The sequence below is a fragment of the Procambarus clarkii genome, chromosome 50 (assembly GCF_040958095.1).
Source record: "Procambarus clarkii isolate CNS0578487 chromosome 50, FALCON_Pclarkii_2.0, whole genome shotgun sequence".
Taxonomy (NCBI): Eukaryota; Metazoa; Arthropoda; class Malacostraca; order Decapoda; family Cambaridae; genus Procambarus; species Procambarus clarkii.
The window spans coordinates 7,909,705-7,931,012 of record NC_091199.1 but is presented as its reverse complement, the minus strand read 5'-3'; the positions used below and the strand labels follow the sequence as shown (position 1 = coordinate 7,931,012).

At 36.6% G+C, this 21,308-nt stretch overlaps 1 protein-coding gene across 11 annotated transcripts in view; it reads right to left on the bottom strand.

Annotated features, from left to right (window-relative positions):
- Positions 1 to 21,308, bottom strand: part of unc80 (unc80, NALCN channel complex subunit) — a 162,248-nt gene that overhangs the window by 88,536 nt on the left and 52,404 nt on the right. For 8 of the 11 annotated variants that reach the window (XM_069303440.1, XM_069303447.1, XM_069303448.1 and 5 more), the window contains 4 exons: positions 13,938 to 14,107; positions 8,376 to 8,569; positions 6,280 to 6,449; positions 174 to 203 (listed from right to left, as the gene is read on the bottom strand). In XM_069303440.1, coding sequence (XP_069159541.1) covers positions 174 to 203; positions 6,280 to 6,449; positions 8,376 to 8,569; positions 13,938 to 14,107 — 564 coding nt within the window. Of the gene's footprint in view, positions 1 to 173; positions 204 to 6,279; positions 6,450 to 8,375; positions 8,570 to 10,278; positions 10,539 to 13,937; positions 14,108 to 21,308 lie in introns of those variants that run through there. The other 3 variants (XM_069303451.1, XM_069303449.1, XM_069303445.1) reach the window with 3 other exon arrangements.

Below are 21,308 nucleotides of genomic sequence, written 5' to 3'. Positions count from 1 at the left end.
GATTTACGAAAATGAAGATTGAGTCACAGTAAAATAGTCATTCCTTCCCCCCCCCCCCTCCCCATAAAATGTATACTGTACTATAAATTTTCCAAAATGCACATTTTGTCAAAAACAAAAAATTCCTGGGCAGAAACAGAAGTGTCCAAGTTGCAGAGAATATGAGAACTTACCCCAGGTACGGCAGCTCGTCAATGAGGCTGCTGCACGTCCAGGCACATAAGGGAGAGAACGAGGAGAGAACATTGAGAAAGAACACAGAGAGAGGACAGTCAAGAGTAAGTCTGTTAACAAGGAGGGAAGGGAGCGCAGTAGCTAGACACTGAACATACATTACAAGCCCTGTTTGCATAGACAAGGCAAAGCCCTTTAATATATGCAAGGCCAATCCTCTAGCAGATATATGATTAAAACTTTTATAGAGGCACAGTAAGTACCATTTCATATGAAATTATGTATTCCATATCATATAAAACCCATCGAATAGACAAGCCAAGTCTTCCTTAAAAAAGAAATTCATACAAAATTTTAACAGCCTGGCCTTTAAAAACACAAACATTTCAAAAGTCAAAATATAATCTGAAACACCAAAATGTCCTGTAATGTCCCAGTCTACTAGCAAGTATAACACAAGGACTTAATGGAATGTCCCTAGTATGCTTTATTTGATTTCAAATGCTTAATTTTGATTTCAATCTACAGAGAAAATGATTCTTATAGCATACCTGAAACTTTCTATTCTACATAAATATTGAACCTCCATCAGAATTTTTTATATTTAAAAATCATAAGATGGTCCCTTACTCCTTAAAAACCAGCAAATTTCTTTGATACTTAATGAAAGAGGATGATACACAAAATAACTTGATGACTGGTAAACACAATAAAGTGGGAGATGGATATTTTGTATGTGGCCTTCAAGTCCAGGCATCCATATGCTCATAAATATGCAGTACTCATCCATATACTCCTTCAAGATAATGAAACAAAATGAATCATTTCCATCCTATTGGTAGTGCGCTTCACCTTTAGAAATTGTTGACACTTTTGTCTGAGACCCCCTGTGCATACCTTGTTCCTTTATATAATAAGCTAAGTTTTACCTATTGTGTAACTACTTTAACATGCCAAATGTAATTTATATTGTATTAATAAAATATTACATGATCATTATTATGATTATTAGGAGATTACTCAGGCACGATGTATGACCCCATTCACCAACAAATCACCTTCCCAGGTAGCCCTTGTACCCCTCGATCATCTATACGTCTCCTGACAAAATCTTCACATTCCTTTCTTTTAGTAATGTATTCAGCTCAGAGACTCACTTTTTCTATGGCCTGGCTTCCTCTGGTGTACTCAACCACTCTCTCATGAATCTTATTCCACATCCTCTGCTCTGATGTACATTTATACATACAAGTATTCTATAATTGATATCTGTCTCATTTAAAGACTAATGCAATGTCTAAGCACACACACACAAACACATGTATGCACACACACATACACACAGGTAATTACACATTCAAAAGCTGATGAAATAAATGTATTTAAGAAAACAAAAGCTTTAATCATATGTATCTATATGTATCTGTTACTCTGGAATAAGGGACAATGGCAACTTCAAAGCAAGCTCAATGGACAGCTAATAACTAAGTTTAATGCTATTTGGTGATCCCAGATAATATAAGATCTAGTGATCCCCCCAGATAGTCAAATCTGGAGAGCCCCTTATAATATATCTAGCAATTTCCAGATAATATAATATATGGTGATCCTCAGCTAATATAAGATCTAGTGATTCACAGAAAATATATGATCTGGTGGTCCCAGATCATACATTATCTGGTGATCTCCAGATAATGTAAGATCTGGTGGTCCCCCAGATAATGTAAGATCTGGTGGTCCCCCAGATAATATAAGATCTGGTGGTCCCCAGATAATATAAGATCTGCTGGTCCCCAGATAATATAAGATCCGGTGGTCCCCAAATAATATAAGATCTGGTGGTCCCCCAGATAATATAAGATCTGCTGGTCCCCAGATAATATAAGATCTGGTGTCCCCCAGATAATATAAGATATGGTGGTCCCCAGATAATATAAGATCTGGTGGTCCCCCAGATAATATAAGATCTGGTGGTCCCCAGATCCAGAAAAACTAAACTTAGATCCATACAAAGACAACCTATAGCTCATGTTTGAGCACATTTAAGCAATTAATTACCTGGGTTCTATATTATATCTTCTAAAAAGCTTTTTACAAGGGTTCTTTTCATGATATTCAGGGATGCATCAGGTCATTTATGGTTTTCAAGAACGTGTGGAAAATGTATTTAATTCCAGTCCTCAACAGATTGGTAATTTAATTTATAATTAATATAATTATCATGAGTAACAAGCTTCTTGCCATTTTGATGAGTTTCCAAGGGAAAATTTGATTAAATATTAAGCATATCCCAAATCCCTATTGTTGACAGAGAAATTTACTCTTACACAAAAAAGGTTCAGACCTTCATGTGAAAACATTATTCTTTCTATATAAAATTTTGCCTTTAGACAAATCCTTCAGAAAGATGTAGGATGAACCATTACATAGACTAATTCATTCTTATACAGAGAGAACATCACCTGTATACATATAGATGGGCCAGGAAACACAAAACAGTTGTATATGTGCTTATAGCAGCATTAATTTAGAATCATCGTTAACAGAAAGCAAGGAATTACAAAGAATATCCATTGACGGCAAACATCCTACACCAAGCAGATTACTGCCAAGTATGCTGACTCGTGGACTTTGTTCCACTGCCTGATTATAACATTTATTAAATATTTAAAGCATTAATGTCCAACATAACAACATACAGGGATAAAAACATTATTAGGCTGATGTAAAAAAAAAATGACACCATGCCTGCTGAATGAAGATCTACCTAAATATATGAAAATAAACTAGTGAGAACACATGTAACAGTTAGCAATAATGATCAAATCAGGGAGAACCAAAGGACGTGCTGAAGAAGGATGGGAATACAGTGTATTATGATGCTACGTGCACAGTATACAGTTATAAGGGAACAACAGGGCTGGGCAGGAGACAACAGAAAGGAACACACTAAGGTAAGCAAGTTGCTGCTAAGGTAAGACAATGTTAATTAAAAGTAGAGTGTGTGTCTGAAAGTAAAGTGAATTTGTGAAAGAAAGAGTACAGTTGGATCCTAAAAGATATTTTAACGAGACATGGACTAGGAACAGACAGTTGACAAATGGAAGATTAAAGAACATGATGGACTCTAAATGGTATAAAAAATAGAAAATGGGTAACATGAAGAATGATTTTTATCTTAGAATCCAATGGTATTTAAACATTATTATAGTTATGTATACAGTATTGCCCTTAAGTGGTATGGGGATAAGAAAATGATTAACAAAATTAAAAATGAAAACATACATACAGTATACTATATGGAAAATGTTTTACACCCTAATATTACTAGCCAGGTTAAAAGAAATGGCTAATTAATGGTAATTCTGGAAATCTAAGTAATACAGAGCATATATCCTTTCTCAAGTATAAGGAAAGGTTAAGTAACACTATCTTTATCAGAAAATGCTCAAAACTATAGAAGCAAATAGTATCTTTTGGGTCTCAAAATATAACAGCTTCTCATAGCAACGAATACAAAGTAATTGATAAGATTGAGAGATAATGCATACTTATTGACTAGTGCGGCTTTCCAAGCTCTGAACTAAACAAGAATTTGTATATTTTTATGTTTTTTCTAAATGATTCTAATTAGTCTACTTTTAAGTTATAAAAATATTTCAAAGGGTAAGGATAAATTATACTGTAATTAAGCTATTTTGTGAAATGATACTATGAAAGCACAAACCTGAGAGAAGAGCTATATAACAAGCAAAAATAACATTGTATACCAAAAAATCTTTGGTGGCCTTAGAAGATTTAGAATGAAATGTTCTAGTGTGAAAGTGAAAAAATGGCATACTTCAGAGGATGTATGATGACACTTCTTGCTAGTCTACGTAATGGTCACAGCATCTGTAACCATTATAACGATTTTATTCAGAGATTACGTGGAAAACATGATGCATAGCACGATAAAATGCATATAAATCACACCTAAAAATAAGTCATGCATTCTGCTTTACCTGGCAGTGGTTGGCAGGATGGAATGTGACAACTTACTGACAAATGCTGAACTTTCATGGAACATATTCTCTCGTTTGTTTCTTGTAGGAGCATAATTAATATGGCATATGTGACTGAAGATCAATTAATATTACATATGTGACTATAGATCAATTAATATTACATATGTGACTGTAGATCCATTAATATTACATATGTGACTATAGATCAATTAATATTACATATGTGACTGTAGATCAATTAATATTACATATGTGACTGTAGATCCATTAATATTACATATGTGACTGTAGATCAATTAATATTACAAAGGTGACTGTAGATCAACTAACATTATATAGGTGACTTTAGGTCAATTAATATTATATAGGAGGCTGAAGATTAATTTAAATTGCATAGGTGACTGTAGATTAATTAATAGTGCACAGTGACTACATTAATTAGTATTACACAGGTGACTATAGATTAATTAACATTGCATAGGCAATTTTAGATCAATTAATATTACATAGGTGACTGTAGCTCAATTAATATTACATACATGACTGCGGATCAATTAATATCACATAGGTATTTTGCATTGGGCCCTTGTGCATGGGTGATGGAACTTTCACAGATGATAACAAAGAAATAAGCAAAATACTGAGGATACAGTACGATTCTGCTTCCAGTGAACTCCCTGAATACATTGAAGATCAATGATTCAAACACATTCTTTGTGAATGTGACACTACCAACAAACCAAACCATATATTAGATGTCACCATAAACCCACTGGACTTTGAAGTAACCATAGACAGCATGCCCATGCACTCTATACCAGGCTCAAAGTACTGGAATTCTATATTTATCACGAAATGCAAAAAACCATAATCATAAATCCTAAACATCTTTTGGAGATGGAGCCTAAATACTGGTGTTATTCCTGACATATGTACAACAGAGGAGATCATGCCACTTCACATAACATGTTGTGAAGCAGATGCAAAAAAATTACAGACCAATAGTTCTAACATCACGCATTATAAAAATCTTTGAAAGAGTGCCTAGAAGCTAGATAAAAAAAAGCATGGAATCACAATACAGACATAACCCCGGGCCACAGGGATTCAGAAGAGGGCATTCCTGCCTCTTAAAATTGCTAGACCACTATACAATATCTGAATTTACTTGAGGGCTACAACCTCTCTAGTGACCTCGATGCATTCAGGAAGTCAGCGGCTTGTCAAAGGTCTCTCCATTTGTCCTGATGATCTTATCAACATGGATTTTAAAATTTAGCAGTGTTTTGGCATTTACAGCTTTGGCAGGTAGGCAACCCAATGGGTTTACAACACTATGGGTGAAAAAGCATCTCATGTTTTCTGTTTTACATTGTGGCTTGTTGAGCTTGAAACCATTGCTTCTTGTTTGTGTTACATTTGGCCTTGTACAAAAGTTGTCTGGATCAATATCCTCCAAATTGTTCAGTATAGTATATTAAAAGTTTTGATGAGATCAGTCCCTGTCATGTCTGGTTTGCAGTGTTGTTAGCTCTGTGGCCTTTAACTGCCCCTAGTATGAAAGTTGACTTAGTTCTATGAAATGGCCTTAGATGCCATGGAAGACAAGCAGAATGTTGATGTAATCACATATATTTCGCAAAAACTTTTGACAAATGTGTCCATGATGTTAGTGCACACAAAATGCATACAAAAAGAATTACTGGCAACATAGGGAACATTGCCTCTGAGACACCCAGTGTCTGGGATAAATGTGCCACCAGTTTTTAGAAGGAGCTGGGTTCTAAACTAATTGAAACAAGAGACCCTAGAACTGCCAGCCTCTTCTTCCAGAGATTCAGCATGGCAATACAGAGGAAAAACACACACTGCATCCATGGTTCCTGCCTGCCATCTGAGGAGCTGCAGGAACTCAACAACCTGTGACAACCATCCTTGTATCTTGCATGTAACCAATGTTGTAACCCCTTTTATGTAATAGTCTTAAATAAAATAAAACTACATATGTAACACCCAAAGAGGGTTCATTACTAACTAATTCACAAGACCTCTTTGGAAGTTGGAGGATAATTAATGGTGATGTCTTGTAAGAACTTACCTGAGTGATGGCATACTCTTGCCCTTTACCAGACCCGCAGGAGGAAATCTAGGTGATGGAGGGCATGGCTGACGTAATTCCTCCACAAACTTATCCATAGCAGAGTGTGGTCTTGATTTTTCTCCATCAATGCCCCAAGAACTGCCACCAAACTCCCCGGCACCCCCACCCTGTGGAGGAACTCACATGGCTTGAGAGCTCATTCTTCAAAAAGTCCAGCATTGAATGTAGTGAAATTCCTCTTTCTGGAATGAGCCTCTGTGGCTCACTGTAACTGTCTCATTGAAATTGCTCCATGTCAGTAAATCATATCAGATGCATGACTTCTGTTTGGGCTAGAGGGGACCAGACCCAAAACCTAGGCCCCCCCCCCATCCCACACACTCACACAGTCGCAGAGAGTGAGTGACAGTTCGGCACCACATTGGGGAAAGCATCCAAAAAGTCAGAGAAGCTATATAGTAAGCCAAACAGAGTTCCCTCATCTGATGTGAACCACTTACATGGAGCAATCTCAGTGAGATAACTTCAGGGAGCCACAGGAGGTTCTCCCAGACATGGCCATCTTCCTTACATACAGCACATAGTAACACTGACATAATAGGTGCAACAAAATTAATTATCATCATATTAACAGTTATTTTGTTTTCTCTAGTCAAATGGCAGCAACACCATTCAAGAAGTAGTTTCTTCTTTATATCTAAGTGATTCCCTATGACTACTCTGTGCTTCCAATGGACATTCTTCATCTCTTTCAAATTACTTTCTCCTTCATACTTTGTTTCATTATTTTTCTGGCTCCTACAAATTATGCAATATCAATCTTATTCTTTTCTTAGCTTTATTTCTCTAATCAACTTTTCACTTCTCAATAACAAACCCAAACATCTTAAATAACACAGTAAATACTGAACCCAAAAAATGTGATTAATAACTAAACAGTCACCCTTAACATTGGTAAGACATACTGCAGATCATATTACACTGTATTAAATTATTTAAATGAAATTATATTAATTTGAAGTTTCATAATTTGCTATTCAATTGACATGAAACATTCATATTACCTATTCAGTTGTTGACATGGAACATTCATATTTGAGAAGAATTTTTCATTAATTAGAAGAGATATTCAGAGTAGACAAAGAAAAACAAAATTTATATGGTTAAGAAATTTATGCAACAAATCAGTGTTGAATGTAATGACATGCCTCTTTCTAGCAGGACACTGGTGCCACTGCAAGGAAAGACACAGGTAGGACACCAACAAACCAGCTATCTGCTTGCCAATACAAATGGCAAAAGACTCTCATAAAAAAACTCCAGATGCATAGAGCAGAGGAGGTCGAACCAGCGAAATACTGTACACCGTTAGGCCAATCTGCTGAAAGAGGCGAAGCCATGGGAAAATGCCCAGGTTCAGACACCGGGCAAGAAGTGCTGGAAACTAAGGTTTGACACAACTGCCAAAGACCCAGAAGGTTCACTCTCTTCAAGTATGACTCTAGATTGGACAAAATCCGGAAGAACAACTGAACTAGGGAGGGGAGGAGGTAAATGAACCTCCACCTCGAACAGCTCATTCAAAAGACATCCACCATGAGTATCTCATAGTCAGGAAACAGAGCCACATAGGAGGGAAGGCACCAGTTCTATGCCAATGCGAAGAGGTCCACCTCAGAGCAATCGAAGGTCTCACAGAGCCAACAGTAAGACTGGTTGTCAACGGTCCAATCCATGGAAATGAGAGAGAAGAAAGGTCAATACAGTATTAAAATCTCCTATTAGTATTAGGTGATTTTTTTAAAACCTTTTTAAGCTTGTTGTTTAATATTAAATTTCTAAGGCTAGCGATCACCTCAGTTACATCTGTGTAAGGAATTCTCTGTTAAGTTAGTGTCCAAAACTTGATTTTGAACTGGAGAAAAAGATATACAGTACTCTCCACAGGTGTCTCTAATTCTTATAGCTTTACAACAAGATACCTTACAATGGTAGTTAACTGCAGTACTGCTACCTCTCAGGTTAGGTCAACAGTTGTCAATAGCTGAATAATTGGAAAAGTTATGAATCAGAAAAGGAAAAGAGATAGTTACCGGTTCCTCGGACACTGATGACCTTCGAGAATCTTCATGACCTATTTTCTCAAGGGCCTTCTCTGAACATGACCTCAATTTTGTCTCAACAAAAGCTCTGAGCTCATTAAGCTTCTTCTTCTTCCTTGTGCTCCCACCGGAGCTGGTCATTCCCTCTCTTTGGGGGCATGGATGGTCAGACAAGAAAGGTGAATCTGTAAACAAGTAGGCACTTTTAGAAAGATGCAAACAATATTAAGAAGAGAATAATGCATCACATGCTAACACCACACAATTTCTGCAAAGAGTCGAGCAACACATATTTCAACCACCCACTTTTATATTTGTATGTTTATAGCTCAAGTTTTGATATACTTATTAAGAGTTTTATGCTCTTACCCGCAACAAATACTGTGCACAAATATTATTTTGTAATTATTTTCAGTAAAACTCTGGCACTCATTGTGGGTGTTTAAGGAAAATCTAAATTAATAACACCGATATCTAAGCATTTTTAAACTACATTTGAAGGGGACAGGGTGCTCCTGGGGACTGGGGGGGGTCTTCTGGGGCCAGTGGGGGTCAATAGGGCTCCTGTGTACAGCGGGCTCCTGTGGATAGGGGAAGCTCCTGAAGCCTGATGCTCTTATGGACAGAGGGGTTTTTGGACGCAAGAGGCATTTGGGGCCAGGGGGGCTCCTGTGGACAGGAAGAGGGCTCCAGGGGACCAGGAGTGTCTCTGGAGATAGAGAGCTCCTGGGGAAATAAGGGTTTTGGGGACAGTTTAGGGCTCTTGGGGCCTAGGGGGGGCCCACATAAGGACAGGGGTAGTGGGTTCCTGAGAACTCCTAGGGTTACAGTTGCCTGAGAATGGGAATCCTGAGGATGGGGGATCCTGAGAACAGGCAGCTCATGGGGACTAAGGGCAGGGAACTCATTGGAACAGTGGGCTCCTGAAAACAGGGGTTCTGGGGGGACTCCAAGAGATAAGGTATTTCTGGAGACATAGCCCCTAGGACTGGAGCTACACTGTATCAGAGACAGAGTGCACAATAGACATGAACTTTAAAATATATTAATCCATAATACAAATCCTTACCCTTTGCTCAAATTAAAAGCATTTATTTTGGTATTGCATTAACATCTGTTTAATTTCTCACTCACCAGTCTTGTATTAAAAATAATACTGTGCTACTTACAAAAACATTTATTTCACTGCATATGAGCCTCATTTTGTGCAACAATCTAATTCTTCTATCACTAAAATTATGCTACTCTCATTAAAACTATGGAGAGAGAGATGTTCACTAGGAGAGTGGTGATTATGTCAACAAGTGCAAGTGCCAGCCACATTACAGTGACATGGTGTTCACATCAACAAGTGCAAGTGCCAGCCATGTTATACTGGCATGGTGCAATATTCATCTACAGTGTCTAACACTGACAAGTCAAAATATCTCACTTTACACTCATTTATGTACTCTCTCATGTTTTTGCAATCACTGGGGGAAAACTCATTTTCAACAACACTGATCTTCCATGTTGCGACCATAAAACGTACACAAAATATTTACCAAAGTTAATAACACTGATCAAAGTAAAAATGCTGCTTGGGTTTCTTTGTTCAAAATGTAATGCAATTATTCTGATTGCATGCCAGAATTTCTTGCAGAAGTAAATTAGTGTGAAGCAACAATGACATATTTTGATCCATCTAAAGCATATATAAGCAACACGATTGATTACTACTAGAGTGAGTGAATGAGTGTGTGTGTATGTATGTGTATGTGTATAATTATCTAAGTGATATGGCTGACATCTAAGTGTGACATGGCTGCTGTATCCTTGCTGTGTACAACATATTTCAAAGTGAGGTGTGCAACACTTCATGTCTAGACCAATCAAGACATGCGTCATACGAAACTCAGATCAAGGTAAAGCTGACACTTCTCTCTCTTCATCTTCGAAGCTTCATGATCTTCCTTCTCCTTGCAAAAGAACTCGCGAACAGAAAGCACGCTGCCTTTGGAAGGGAAGAACTTGAATTTTCTGTCATGATGGGTGATGGGGAGGAGACTCTCGCCAGGCCCGTCTGATGATATGTGCAGGGGGTAGGGGGGGGAGGGGATGACTGAAGTGGAGATGCTCATATCACTTGAGTTCTGCCCACTCCGAGAGGAGGTCTCGGAGTCTGGCGGGAAAATGGGATTGAATCTTGTTAACTAAAATGAAAATGGCTAGCGTTATAAATAACTACATAGTTTGATTACTCAATCTTTGAGCTAGTTTTGTGGCACTGTCCATCATTTCATTTTATCATTATTATCAATCCAATTTTGTTTCTCTATCCTCCATCCAAATTTGTTCCTTAAAGCTCCAGTCAATTTTGTTACTGCACTCCCAATCTAGCAGTTTTTTTTATTTACCCCTCCAGCAGATTTAAATGTTTAATACTGTACAGCCAATTTTGTAATTTATCACCCAGATTTTGTTTACCTTTCTTCAGGGAATTTTGTTCCTTTATCCCCAGCAAATTTTACTACTTTATCCAAAACTAATTTTGTAACTCAATCCAGCAGCCAAATTTTGTTAATCATTCCGCTTCTCAATTCTTTTACTCACTCCTTCGGGCAACCATGTTATTCAAGTCTCCATGTAATTAATTAAATTATTCAGGCTATTACCTTACTCAATCCTGGCCATTATATTACTCAATCCTGACAATTATATTACTCAGTCATCCAGGCAATAATATTATATCAATCATCCAGGCATATTACTTAATCCTCCAAGTGCAGTAATTATATTTATCCTCCAGGCAACTATATTACTCAATCTTGTCAATTACATTAGTCAGCCCTACAAGCTACTGAAATTACTCATTCCAGTGGGCAATTACATTAATCCTCCAATCAACCATGTTTCTCAATCCTTAAATCAACCATGCTACAATGATCAACAGTTTTAACAAGATTAACAAAGATTGACGAGATTGACGAGATTAACAAGATTGACCTTCTTAAGGTTAGGACACGTGACCTTAAGAAGGACATATATGCTTTAAAAAAAAGTACAATGCATAATGACAAAAAATCTTCCCAAAACTAAACTGACTTATGCCAGAAACAGCTGAGGGCCATAGGACTAACACCTCTGCAAATCAGAAATGACAGGGCTGATCTCATCAACTTTTGAAATACTGAACTAATTGGAGGATCCAGACCCCCTTTTTAAAATGTCAGATGTAACACAATACAAGGGCAACAGTTTTAAACTAAACAAGCCACAATGTAGGAGAGCAAACAGAAGATGCTTTTTCACCCATAGAGTTATAATTATAATATAAAATTTATTGTGCCGGGGAACAGGCAGCCAGTTTATACATACAGTTCATGTTAAGCTTATATCAAGGTCCCATCCCTCAGGGTCAAATTGCTGACCCTCCCCAAGATGCAACACCAAAACAAGCTGACTAACTCCTGGGTACCTATTTACTGCTAGGCGAACAGGTGCATTAGGTGATCAGAAACGACAGGGCTGATCTCATAAAACTTTTAAAATGCTGAACTAGTTGGAGGAACCAGACCCCTCTTTTTAAAATGTCAGATGTAACATAATACAAGGGCATTAGAAAATGAGCAATACAAAGGCAATAGAAAATGCACCCAACTATTTCTGTCCCGCCGGGGATTAGAACCCGGAATTTTCGACTGTGAGTCGAGAATGAACTAACTGTTCTACCCGGACCCTAAAGTTATAAAGTCATGGAACCATCTACCTGCCAAAGATGGAAATGCCAAGATATTACAGCATTTCAAAATCTAGTTGGAATTTTTTTTCAGAATAATTGAGGGGGGGCCTTTGACTTGCTACCAGCTTCCTGTCCCCACTAAGGCCACTAGAGATAGTGGCCTTCAGGTAACTTAGGATAAATTTAATCATCCAATCAACTGTAACTCAATCCTTCAATTAACTATTTTAGTCAATCCTGCAGTTAACTAAATTGCTCAATCCTCCAATCAACCACATTACTTAATCCTCCTGTCAAGTTCCTCTTCCCAGCCTAAGTTAGTTTTCTTACACATTTTCATCATCTTGTTATCAGTCTTGTTCTCTTTCTTTCTGTTTCCCTTAAGATCATTACATGCGTCTCTGCCTCATATCTTTCAACAACCTTGTGTGGGAATTTCTTTTACATTCTTTCATCTTTATTTTTTCACCAGAGGCAGGCAGGGAGGTAGGTAGGTAGGTAATAAGGTAGGAAGGTTGGCTGGTAATAATGTAGGCAGGCAGAATGGTAATAAAGTAGGTAGCTTGATAATAAGGCAGGTAGGTAGGTAGGCAGGTAGGTAGGTAGGTAGGTAGGTAGGTAGGTAGGTAGGTAGGTAGGTAGGTAGGTAGGCAGGTAGGCAGGTAGGTAGGTAGGTAGGTAGGTAGGTAGGTAGGTAGGTAGGTAGGTAGGTAGGTAGGTAGGTAGGTAGGTAGGTAGGTTGGTAGGTAGGTAGATAGATAGATAGGTGTGGTTTACTAGAGGAAGGTAGATAGGTAGGTGTGGTTTAGTAGAGGAAGGTAGATAGGTAGGTGTGGTTTAGTAGAGGAAGGTAGATAGGTAGGTGTGGTTTAGTAGAGGAAGGTAGATAGGTAGGTGTGGTTTAGTAGAGGAAGGTAGATAGGTAGGTGTGATTTACTAGAGGACAGTAGATATTTATGTGTATGAATACTTGTGTATGTCCTTACCTAACAGTGCCCATGGGAATGTGAGATCTAGCTCTTTATGCTCCCCCTGCCATTAGTATTGTTGTACTTGTTACTGTACATATTGTATTGTACTTGTATTGTTGTATTAATATTGTTCTACCATATCTACTGCATTTAGATTATGAATGGAATTGTCTTCTCCAATCTGCAGATTTAACTTATTCCATTTTCCTTTTACAATTGTGCTAAACAAATTCTTTTTCAGTATCTATATAATAATAATAATAATAATAATTTTATTTAGGTAAGGTACATACATAAAGATATTTTACAAAGTTTGTTGGCTTTATAGATAGAGCTAGTACATACAATGCCTAAAGCCACTATTACGCAAAGCGTTTCGGGCAGAATATGACTTATTTAGCTTATTTAGCTTATGGTGTCTCAAGCTTCCACCCATGCCCTCTTGTTTTAATGATATCTAATGTGAATATTTCATCCTTTTCCACCCTGTTAATCTCACTGTACATTTTATATATTTCAATCATGTCACCTCTCTCTTAACTTTTTTACTGATATTAGTAAAACTGCTAAAACTTGTTTACTGATATTAGTCTCTATTTCAGTCTTTCAATTTGTGTGTGTATGAGTGAGTATGTGTGTAAGTATATTCATTTGTTTACTCTTGTCAGAATTTTATTTCTCAGTTTATAAATCATCTATTTAACTTTATAAGCATCATCAGTAAAGTTGTTATAATCTATGTCTGTCATAACCCTCACAGGCAATGACTCCAGAAGCTCTCTCTTCACACAGACACATTAAGAAAATACATTCATAAAAGAGTCACAAAGTATCAATTACATCAACATCATGACTCCTCACCACTAATATAATCAGAAGATGACTGGTCACTCTGATCTAATCCATCCTTGGGTTTCCTCTCCTCTGTAGGGTCGCAGTGAAGAGAAACGTGAATCTTTGGGATAGGAAGAGAATTGCTTCTCCGCCTTGGGGGGACTGAATGTCCCGTCTCCTCACCGATATCTTGCAGTCTGTTTTCATCACACATTTGTTGTACATTATACGTAACCAAGGTCAAATTTCAAAGGTGAGAATGAAAGGAAAAATTAGAATTTCATTAGTACTCTAAATATATTTGAAAGAAATCTATATATCTACAATATATGCATTATTTCACTATTTGTTTAAACTACTACTGAATAAAAACTAATTTATATCCATATATATATAAATATACAGTATATAATATTATATATATATATATATATATATATATATATATATATATATATATATATATATATATATATATATATAAATATATATATATATATATATATATATATATATATATATATATATATATATATATATATATATATATATATATATATACATATATATATATATATATATATATATAATATATATACACACAATTTAAATTATATCATAATACAACAGCAAAATTTCATGATTCAGAAAAATTTGATACAAATGGAATACAATTATGAAAATCTAACCCGATATAAATTCATAATTTGGAACGTGCAATAAGATGTTAAAACACAACCACAATGCAAAAGAGATTCAATACACTTGAATAGGTAATAAATACAGTCCACACTGTGATTATTCATATAATAAAACTTGCATTATGCAGAAGATGCAAACTAAAGGGGAACTACCAAATATCCTAAATACATACCATGGCTCAGTCAGGGATAAGAAAATAATGAAACACTAATAAAGGTTCAATGTCAGGAGATATTCAAATTCTATGAGATATGTATGTAAAATAAACACATCAAATTGAATAGCCAATCTACAATACATATCTTAGTCTGGATAGTATTTGCAATCATATACAGATCTTTTAATTAAATACTACAGCGTTAGGAAGGGTTCCATTTTGGAAAGAATATGTGTAATAGTGTTGGTAACTGGCAAATAAACAGTTGAAACTGTGTTCTAGATCATCATTTAACCATTCAAAATGACAAAAATATAAACTAAACTAGATCTTTTTTGAGTAACCTACAGATCCAACTGACATCATAAAATACACACTTAATCAAGGACACCAGAATAAACTAAATCAACTGGCATTATTGTTTGATTCCAAAAAGATAGAAGCCATAGCTGCAACCCAAACCACAAGTTCAATGATAAGTACACATCTTGAGAATATTTTTCAGCTGTCAAGAAAATGCAGGTAGTAATACTGAACTAGCCACTCAGTATTGTTTTGGTATCTATGTGTACGAACATATATTACTGAGCCATAGGTTACACACTAAGTTAAAACTTGTGTAGTGGATGGTTTTTGTGGTACGTATAGAAAGCACCAAGCTTATCTCACTATTTGTTTAGAAACACAACAGTTTTGAAGAGCATGCTTGGAAAATTGTGGATAATTATTTCTAGTATGGAGAGAAAGGTTTCACTGTACAGTACAGTGGTACCTCAGATTACGAGCATCCCTGTTTACAAGTTTTTCGAAATACGAGCAGGATTTGCTCAGAAAATTTACATCGGAATACGAGCATTGCATCGGAATACGAGGGTGTTGATATGCATACAGGCCGACCTAACGCATGGTGGCCCGGCGATCGCCCCTCAGTTTACCAGTGCCTTGCGCCCAGTGACTATCCCGCCTGAATTCTTCGCAAGGATTTACAGTGTTTTGTTGAATTTTTGGCCATTTGACCATAAAAGTTGTTATTATATATCTCACCATATCTCACCATGGGTCCCAAGAAAGCCAGTGGTAAGGATCAAGGCAAGAAATCGCATGTGAGGATGATAATAGAGGAAAAACAAGAGATCATTCGGAAGCATGAAAATGGTGCACGTGTTGTTGAACTTTGTAGGCAGTACAACAAATCCACGTCAATGATATGCACTATACTTGCCAAGAAAAAGGACATTATGAGTGTTAAAGTGACAAAAGGCGTAAGAACAATCACGAAACAAAGACCAAAAATACTTGAGGATGAGGAAAAGTTGTTATTAATTTGGATACATGACAAGGAGTTAGAGAGTGATAGTGTTTCAGAGGCCATCATTTGTGAGAAAGCCAGGGTATTGCATGAAGACCTTATAAAGAAAACCCCTGGAACAAGTGCAGATACGATAGACTTTAAGGCAAGCAGGGGATGGCTTGAAAAATTTAGAAAAAGAAGTGGTATTCATAGTGTTGTGAGGCATGGGGCGGCTGCCAGCTCAGACAAACCAGCAGCCGAATGATTTATTGAAGAATTTAAAGAGTTTGCAGAGGCTGAGGGATACCTACTGCAACAAGTGTTTAATTGTGATGAGACAGGACTGTTCTGGAAAAGATTGCCTAAGAGAACATACATTACCAAGGAGGAAAAATCATTGCATGGACACAAGCCTATGAAAGATAGGTTTACACTTGTGCTTTTGGTAGCAATCTTTCTTGTAAATATATGTTGTTGAATAATAATTCTAACACAAATTTTCTCAATATTTCTTATGTTTCATTTCACTGTAGACAGTGAAAAGAAACATAAGAAATATTGAGAAAATTCATGTTAGAATTATTAATCTTACCTTTTCGGTCATATTCAACAACATATATATATATATATATGTATATATATGACAGTGTCAGACCACGGAGGAAGAATTGAAACAAGAATTTCCTTAAGTACTTTCGTATTTAATAATACATCTCCAGAAGGGTATACCCTTCTAAAGATGTATTATTAAAAACGAAAGTTCTTAAGGAAATTCTTGTTTCAATTCTTCCTCCGTGGTCTGACACTGTCACATTTTTCATCACATGTTAATTTTCGTGATTTACACATACATGTGTATATATGTATATTATATATATATGTATATTATATATATATGTATATTATATATATATGTATATTATATATATATGTATATTATATATATATGTATATTATATATATATATGTATATTATATATATATGTATATTATATATTATATATATGCATATTATACATATTATACATATATATGTATATTATATATATCAGCATCCGAGAGCATGGAGCACTACCCACAGGTGTTCTCTCTAAGCATCCCAGGGCAGGGAGCACTACCCACAGGTGTTTTCTCTCAGCATAGCAAAGGAGTGAGAAACACCAGACAGCTACACATATTCTATACTATTCTCTGAGGCTAAAGATGTGTTATACAGGTCAAGAACCTTTTATCTCATCAAGCATACATTCAATAAACATAAGAGTTATTATTTTAACATTTAAACTCTAATAGCAACAAAAAATTAACTTTAATATGTTTAAAATATGACCTGTAACATAACTAATGAGAATATATCAAACAAGATCTTTACACTCAAATGTTTATAAGAAGCAGCTGATGTGTGCATCACAACTACTGGTGTAGGGACAAGCAGAAGGAGTAAGATACACATAGAGTGGAGGTGAGTGCTACAGCTGGCTCTGGCACCTGGGTGGACACAATTACATGTTTCCCTCCTGGTGGGGACCTGGACCACCCAACTACACTTTCCCTCCTGGTGGGGACCTGGACCACCCAACTACAATTTCCCTCTTGGTGGGGACCTGGACCACCCAACTACACTTTCCCTCCTGGTGGGGACCTGGACCACCCAACTACACTTTCCCTCCTGGTGGGGACCTGAACCACTCAACTACACTTTCCCTCCTGGTGGGGACCTGGACCACCCAACTACAATTTCCCTCTTGGTGGGGACCTGGACCACCCAACTACACTTTCCCTTTTGGTGGGACCTTGGACCACCTACCTACACTTTCCTTCCAGGTAGGGCCTTGAAGGCCTTGTACACCCCTTTCACACTTTCTCTCTTTGTGGAGCATGAGAATTTCTCAAGGGTTCATCTAGACAGGTATAGTACATTTTATGTTAAACTACCAAATTATGACAATGATAAATATTTGGAGGCAAATAATGGGATAATCAATCCTATAATTTTAATTAATTAAATTATTTTGTTAGGTTTGTATAGAGTTGAAGGTTGAACTACTGGCCCCTCCCCCCAGGATGCAACCACCACAACAGTAGCCAAACTCCTAGTTATATATTTACTGCTAGGTGAAAGGAAACCATATTTTTGTGCCCAGGAATCAAACCTAGAATCCATGATTGTAAGTTGAGAATGAACCCGCCTGTACTATGAGACTCTCATACCAATGTATTTAATAACTAAATTAATTCTATGTAATCAGATCAATATATTGTATTTTTAGTTATAATAAATAATGATACTGTACATGTAAATAGATTTTTTCATCTACAAATGTATATCTTTTAATATAAACTCATTATAAATCTGATGTGCCATTCCCCAAAATGTTATTTATATTGCCCACTCAGGGCAAGAGACTGAAGTATTTAAGTTAATCTGTTTATGGGTCTAGATTTACTACTTCAGACTAAGTTAGACAGAAAAGTGTTTTGTCCACATCTGACTAATGGCTAAGTAAAAATTTGGAAATATTGTACTGTACAATGAAAACTTAAAAACAAAGAGCTATAACCACAATATTCACTGGTAACCCTTAAACAACATTGAGTGAATACACACAATGTTCCATTTACATTACTTTGCTAGCATTAAATCCAGTAATATTTATTGTTAACTCCAAAATTCATTCTAAAACTCAAGTCCTCTTTAAACAAACTAATTTTCCATTAGTGTCAGCACTGTGCTCTCTACTAAACTACCATAAATTTATAGGTAAAATCCATATTATAAAATAGGAAATTTCCCATCTAGTACTTAAGAAGCCACTTCCAATTAATCTTGGAGTCCCTCTGCTACAGGTCACCCCCACCAGAGAGCAAACTTCCTCTTTGACACAACTAAAGGTTTCATTAAACTGTTGTTTCCACTTTTAGCATATAATGTATTAAAAGAACATCCCCCCAGGTGAGAAGATGCAGCACCTATCTCCACTGTGTCTCACCTTTGCGCTCTAGAGAGTGAAGATGGGGGGAGAAGGAGGGCAGAGAGAGAAGTGCTGTCAGATACTACATACTCGGAACCTCAGGCTTATGGCAGGTGTGGTTAATCTAGATTTTTGGTATATTTATAACATCATTGCCTAACTAGAATCTGTCTTGTCTTCTGCCATATTCCATCCAAGGTAAACCATTACTCATATGTAACTGAGTTGAAAGAAAAAGTTGTGCAAGGACACCTAATCAATGAAATACATAACAATTATAATATAATAGGAATGGATACAGAAGAAATCAATAATTTTTATATCTTGTATGCATATTGCACATCAATAAAGTTTAAATGCACATGGGTTTCATTGTTGGATGAAACAAGGCCATATGAAGAACCCAATACAAATAATACTCCAGTGAAAAAATATTAAGCTACAGGGGTTAAAAAAAAAAAGTGACTTCATTGGCCATGATAGCCTGGTTTGCACACCAAATATAATTTTGAAATAATTTTCTAGTTTTTTTTCCGAATCTGAAGTATAAATTTCGATAGTAATTAACAATTCCAATGCATTTATGAAATTAGGCCGCGCAGGAAAATGTGCAGTGCTTTTTTTAGTAAATTTGTCAACCCATAATGAGCCATTACCATAATATATGTACAGAGGAACCTTGTGTGATGAGCAGCCCCATCTAAGAGCATTTCAAGTAACGAGCAAGCCACTCGCAAAAAATCTGTCTCAATTGATGAGCTTCCGCTCGATTAACGAGAAAACCGTATGTGGTGCTTCCTAGCATTCCCACTGGTTCACGCAAAATCTCGACACTTCTAATGACAGCGTTGTTGTTGTATCGTGCAGGACAAGCATCTCTCTGCATTTATTTGTGCTTTTCTTTGTTTTTTTTTGTGGTTTTGTGACCACAATTTGTAACTCACGATGTCGCCAAAGAAGCTGCTTGCTAAAGACAGTGTTGTCAAGAAGAAAAAAGACACACTTACTGTAGATTTGATGATTTGTAGATTTGGAAAAGCATCACCCTGATAAAGCAGTGACAACACGGTGTGTGAACATGTTTAATGACAATTTGCTGTCTCGTTTTAGGGACATCCTAAAACGAAGACAAAAGCAATTGTCAATACAGTAGATACATTCTTTGGAAAGGTACAGAAAAGACGAGCAAGTGATAGTGAACCACAACCCGGTCCCAGTGGGGTGAAATTCTCAAGAAGAGAGAGCCCGCCTGACTCAGAGATGGATTCTCCTTCCCCACCGTTACCCCTCTCCTCCTCCCCACCTCCCCGTCGTCTCCCTCAAGCCAGCACCGACTCTTCATAAGGTAAAGTACATGTACAATTGAAAACAGTAAAACTAAGCAATTATAATAATTACATGTACAGTATCATAACTACATTATAAAATGTAATATTGATGTTTTTTTGAGGATGGAACAGATTAATTTTATTTCCATTATCTTAAATGGGGAAATTCGCTTCGCAAGATGAGCGTTTCACGTGATAAGTTCGGTGCCGGAACGGATTAAATTCGTTAATCGAGGCTCCTCTGTACTGTGTGCATGTTCAATTCAGACCTTTATGGTGCTGTGCTATTTCAATACAGGTCCAGGGGGCACTGTGATATTTTGATACAGATACACGAGGTAATATACTATTTCAATACATATCTGTGGGGCACTGAACTACTGTATATTGATACAGGTTCACTGGGAACTACACTGTTTCAACACAAGTCCATGGGACACTGCACTATTTCAACACAGGTCCATAGAGCACTGCATTATTTCTGCACTGCTTTCTTTGTCATCAAAGTTTGTGTAATGTCCCAATAACCTATATTAAAAAGTGACAAGGGCTCATGGGCCTACAGCCAAGGGTGTGCAGTGCCTCATGAACTTATATCTAAGATGCAAAGCACCCCATAAGCCTTTATATCCAAGGCATATAAAGCCCCACTGGCCTTTATCCAAGGAGCACAGTGCCCCACAGGCCTGTATCCAACATATTCACAATACTTTGGTTAGTTTGGGGGTTCAAAATTCTGATGATTCTCAAGTACATGGGATTTAAATCAAGTCCGAATGACTTTCTGACAAAACTCCTCCATATCCGGACAGAAATCCAGATATCTGGAGATTAGATTACGTAAATTTTCAAGAACTACACATTTCAAGATCTACAGTATCAAACAAGAAGACAAACTACAACAAGGTAAGCTTTAGTTTCTCTTTTAAATTATAATTTTGATTTATA